The 5,037-nt window shown below is 40.0% G+C and overlaps 1 protein-coding gene across 1 annotated transcript; it reads left to right on the top strand.

Annotated features, from left to right (window-relative positions):
• Positions 1-478: 478 nt before the first annotated feature.
• On the top strand, positions 479-2,936 carry LOC103506632. Its single transcript, XM_008471028.3, has 4 exons — positions 479-609; positions 1,247-1,420; positions 1,886-2,045; positions 2,404-2,936. Exons 1-4 carry the CDS (start codon positions 479-481, stop codon positions 2,608-2,610), a joined length of 672 nt encoding a protein of 223 aa, XP_008469250.1. The 3' UTR covers positions 2,611-2,936.
• The last annotated feature ends 2,101 nt before the right edge of the window (positions 2,937-5,037 follow it).

Below are 5,037 nucleotides of genomic sequence, written 5' to 3' on the forward strand. Positions count from 1 at the left end.
CCCGCGCCCAGGTGTCGAAGCTTCTCTTTGCTCTTTCAGTTTCCTATTCTCCGTGAAGACGGTGCTGTAAAGGGTGTAGATGTCGGCATAGTCTGTGTCCACCTTCTCCGGATCTCCGGCCTGCAGCTGCCGGGCGGTCTTGAGAAAGATCTCCCTGACGTGATCGTTCACGTTGATGTTGCCCGCGTCAGCTGCTCCCGCGGGCCATGGAACCCGCTGGGCTGGTAGCGCTGGTGAGGAGAATCCTCCCGCGGTCAGGTCGAGTCTCAGCTGGCTGTAAAACTTGCTGCATTGCTTCCGGAGCTTGCACATATGTAGTTTCTAAAAAAAATTTCCGTATAGCTAAAATCCTAGTCTTTCAAAGTCCTTAAGCTTTCCAGTATGACCAAGGTGAGTAATATTTACAACTCAACCAGAGACAATTTTACTTCTAGTACAACATGTTCTATTCACTCCGAACATTCCTGCAGCCGATTCCATGAATGTATCCAACATCATTCCAGCCGGACATACCGCCGGCGACAGCGGGAACGTGACTGCAATCTCCGGAACCGATGCCGCAGTTCTATTGCATCTTCACAAGCCCCCTCGGTCCGATCGACCGTCATGGTGGATTACGGGGAATAAAAAAAAGTCATTTTGAAAATAGAACATTTATTTTGTGCAAATTCATCAAAGCGAAAACCAAGACTGAAGTCAATTTTCTCTAGCCAATATTGGAAGGCCTAAATACACTGGTTCGAAACCACCATCATACACAACATTCCCTTCGTCAGGATAAGCTTATGTAGTTTCTAAAAAATTTTTCCGTATAGCTAAATTCCTAGTCTTTCAAAGTCCTTAAACTTTCCAGTATGACCAAGGTGAGTAATATTTACAACTCAGCCAGAGACAATTTTACTTCTAGTACAACATGTTCTATTCACTCCGAACATTCCTGCAGCCGATTCCATGAATGTATCCAACATCATTCTGGTTTCATGAAACCGGATCTGTATCCTCGGTTTTGAAACCGCGTTTTGAAACAGTTTCATGAGACACATCACTAGGATGATAACATCTCTGTTGTAACGCTTCTTGGAATGACAGGCTTTCTGCTATCCTGTCTTCCTTCTCTCTTTCCTTTCCAGATTATAAGACCTTAGCCATAACAGTTCTCTCCACCACCCTCTTGAAAAAAAAAGTCTAGGAACAGCCCTTTTTCTGAGTTCTACAGTTTACTGAAACACAAGTTTACCTTTCACAGGACGTTCTTCTGCAAAGCCAAAGTTAGGATCAAACTGAAGTCCATTCGGAGGGTACACCCAAGTTTGTACCTCTCCTATCAAGTACTAGTAGCTCAAGAAATGCTGCCGGAGGATTTGTGTTTGGACAAAACTTACGAGACCGAGTACGGTAAACATGGCACCAATGAGATTCCGCTTTGACGTCTAAATGGCAGAGCTTACAATCTCATTGGTTCAGCCATGCTGACTGTAAAAAAAGTCACATAATAAAATACGGCTTCTCTATGTGCCACAGAGAAAAAGTAAAAAGTGAGGTTTGTGTTTTCTCTTGCTCAAAAATCTGCTCACTCTAACTCTATACTATACTCTAAACTCAAAAGCATCTGAATTCTGAATTTCTGAAAAGGAAAAGTTCTGTCTGAATTTTCAGGTTTTGTACCCAGGTATATTTTCCATTTATTGAGCTACCTAACAGGTATTGTGTATTTCTCCACTGAGTTTTCTGAAAGGACGGTTTCTGCAAATTAACACCACAAGTTTTTCAAACTCCCTGTGGACCTCATCACGTACAACTGCTCACAGCTACCTGCCCCTCTCCAGTAGTGTACATAGGTACCTACTACTTCAATAGATCCAATCAAGTACCTATTGACAGACAGAGTTCCTGCAAGCCGAAATGAGTCCATTCGTGTAGTGGGCAGTCTGCGCGTTATTCTCAACACGAAGATATGGGCTGAGATGGTCGTACAGAAACCGAGCGAAAATAGTGTACGGCTCACGGCCATAGAAAATGGACAGGCCAAAGTGTATCTAGTAAAGGTAAGTGAGAGAGTAGCCGTATTTTATTATGTGACTCTTTTTTACTTTCTATTATTTTTTTTTTATTATTCAACCAAGGAGATTTGTATTCAGCCAAGAAGAAGACCAATTTCTTTACAAGGAAGAGTAAAAATTTTGTAAGCAAGCCTAGTTAGCTAGGAGGGTAGCGTATTTGCCTTTAAAGCGCTGGGTCGTGGGTTCAATTCCCGCCCGGGGCGGACTTTCTCCTAAACAGATGAGGTTCATTCTTTAAATGGCTTTCTCCTATCCAGTCCTCCTCTCTTAGATTTTTCCCCCTATCAAACCTCTTTAAAAAAGAAAGTAAAAATCTGGCTCAATTAGTACCCTCTCATTTCAGGCTAGCTCGAAGGAAATAGACCAGCTGTTCAAAGCACTCGAGTGGCGAGTGAACAATCAGAAGAAATTAGTGTCGGAAAACGGTAATGGAAAGGGACATGAGGAATCTTCCAGCAGTAAAAAGCTCATCACTGAAGATATCGTTACTAATGGTACAGGAGGAGCTGGAGAGGCAGCCTCTGCCACCCAACCTGAACATTCCGTGTAAACACTTACGAGCTGGTTCTCTACAGACCCTTGGGTCTTGTGTAAATTCAGATACGATGACTTGGGTTTGAATGGCGTGGGTTTGAAAATTCCCGTTGGAGAGATTTGTGTCCAGTATTTATTTATTTTCTATTATTTTTGTCATGAAAAAACCCTATGAAATTTACCTATTCACTAATGAAATTGGAAATAACTAATGAATTAAAATGTAATGTCTTTATGAAATGAGATATTCTTGTGAAAACGGCCCGGAATTATTTATAGTTTCCGTGCTAAATTCAATATGAAATAAGTTGATTTAGATGAAATCTTTGTGTTTTTTAAGCCAAAATATCCCCATGTTGCAGACATGAAGGTAAAGAGACCTTAATTCTTCAATCACCTATTTCAAAAATATATAAACGTTTAGAAACTATAATAAATGACTTTCCAGTATTTATTTATTTTCTATTATTTTTGTCATGAGAAAATCCTATGAAATTTACCTATTCACTAATGAAATTGGAAATAACTAATGAATTAAAATGTAAAATGTAATGTCTTTATGAAATGAGATATTCTTGTGAAAACGGCCCGGAATTATTTACAGTTTCCGTGCTAAATTCACTATGCAATAAGTTGATTTAGATGAAATCTTTGTGTTTTTTAAGTCAAAATATCCCCGTGTTGCAGACATGAAGGTAAAGAGACCTTAATTCTTCAATCACCTATTTCAAAAATATATAAACGTTTAGAAACTATAATAAATGACTAGCTTTCTCCTATCCAGTCCTCCTCTCTTAGATTTTTCCCCCTATCAAACCTCTTTAAAAAAGAAAATAAAAATCTGGCTCAATTAGTACCCTCTCATTTCAGGCTAGCTCGAAGGAAATAGACCAGCTGTTCAAAGCACTCGAGTGGCGAGTGAACAATCAGAAGAAATTAGTGTCGGAAAACGGTAATGGAAACGGACATGAGGAATCTTCCAGCAGTAAAAAGCTCATCACTGAAGATATCGTCACTAATGGTACAGGAGGAGCTGGAGAGGCAGCCTCTGCCACCCAACCTGAACATTCCGTGTAAACACTTACCAGCTGGTTCTCTACAGACCCTTGGGTCTTGTGTAAATTCAGATACGATGACTTGGGTTTGAATGGCGTGGGTTTGAAAATTCCCGTTGGAGAGATTTGTTTCCAGTATTTATTTATTTTCTATTATTTTTGTCATGAGAAAATCCTATGAAATTTACCTATTCACTAATGAAATTGGAAATAACTAATGAATTAAAATGTAAAATGTAATGTCTTTATGAAATGAGATATTCTTGTGAAAACGGCCCGGAATTATTTACAGTTTCCGTGCTAAATTCACTATGCAATAAGTTGATTTAGATGAAATCTTTGTGTTTTTTAAGTCAAAATATCCCCGTGTTGCAGACATGAAGGTAAAGACACTCACTTTGTGGCCCCCCGCCTTAAATAAATAAGCACCTATCTAATCATAGTTTCTCATCTTAACCACCAGGTGTCAGGCTCATCAGATGCTGCCGGCACTTCAGCCAGTACCCTCTCTCAAGAACTCAACCCCCCGTCTAGTTCCACCTCCCTATCGAGTGGTCTGGTGTCCCCGCCCAAGTTTGTACCTCTCCTATCAAGTACTAGTAGCTCAAGAAATGCTGCCGGAGGATTTGTGTTTGGACAAAACTTACGAGACCGAGTGGCAGTAAGTACATTGGTTATGTGAAGTTTTGATTCTTTTATGTTTTATGAACTAGAAAAGGAGAACTATATAGTTGAGTAAATTTTATTTACCTACATAGTTAAGTAAATCATCTTTGTTATGATAGGTATCTTTCTTAGAAGCATATTTTAGCTTAGGAAGGATCCTCTTGTATTCATATGATGCCCAGGGGGGGGGGGGGGAACTTTTTCCCTCACTGGTGAACTAGAAAAAGAAAACTATATAGTTGAGTAAATTTTATTTACCTACATAGTTAAGTAAATCATCTTTGTTATGATAGGTATCTTTTTTAGAAGCATATTTTAGCTTAGGAAGGATCCTCTTGTATTCATATGATGCCCAGGGGGGCGAACTTTTTCCCTCACTGATGCAGTTCGTTCTCGGAACGGCTGACTTTCTTCTGTTCTTCTCTTCAATTTCGGGACGATATGATCTCCTTTGATACAGTTCTCTGTATAGGTGTGTCCAAACATAGTCGACTGGCCATTGATCAAGAAACTATGTTGTTGAGGCAGTATGGATGGTTCAGTCAACATCAACCAACGGCTGGTCAACTTTGTGTGGACACAACCTATTACTTATTCCAATATGGACGTACCCTAATATGTCTCTCTTCTTTCTCAGACAGTGGAGGAGCAACACGTGAGTAGCGAGGCAAGCAGTAGTCACAATAACAGTATGGACACAGCCTCCACCTCTACATCCTCAG

This window comes from Diaphorina citri, unplaced genomic scaffold (genome assembly GCF_000475195.1).
Source record: "Diaphorina citri unplaced genomic scaffold, Diaci psyllid genome assembly version 1.1 scaffold251, whole genome shotgun sequence".
Lineage (NCBI taxonomy): Eukaryota > Metazoa > Arthropoda > Insecta > Hemiptera > Psyllidae > Diaphorina > Diaphorina citri.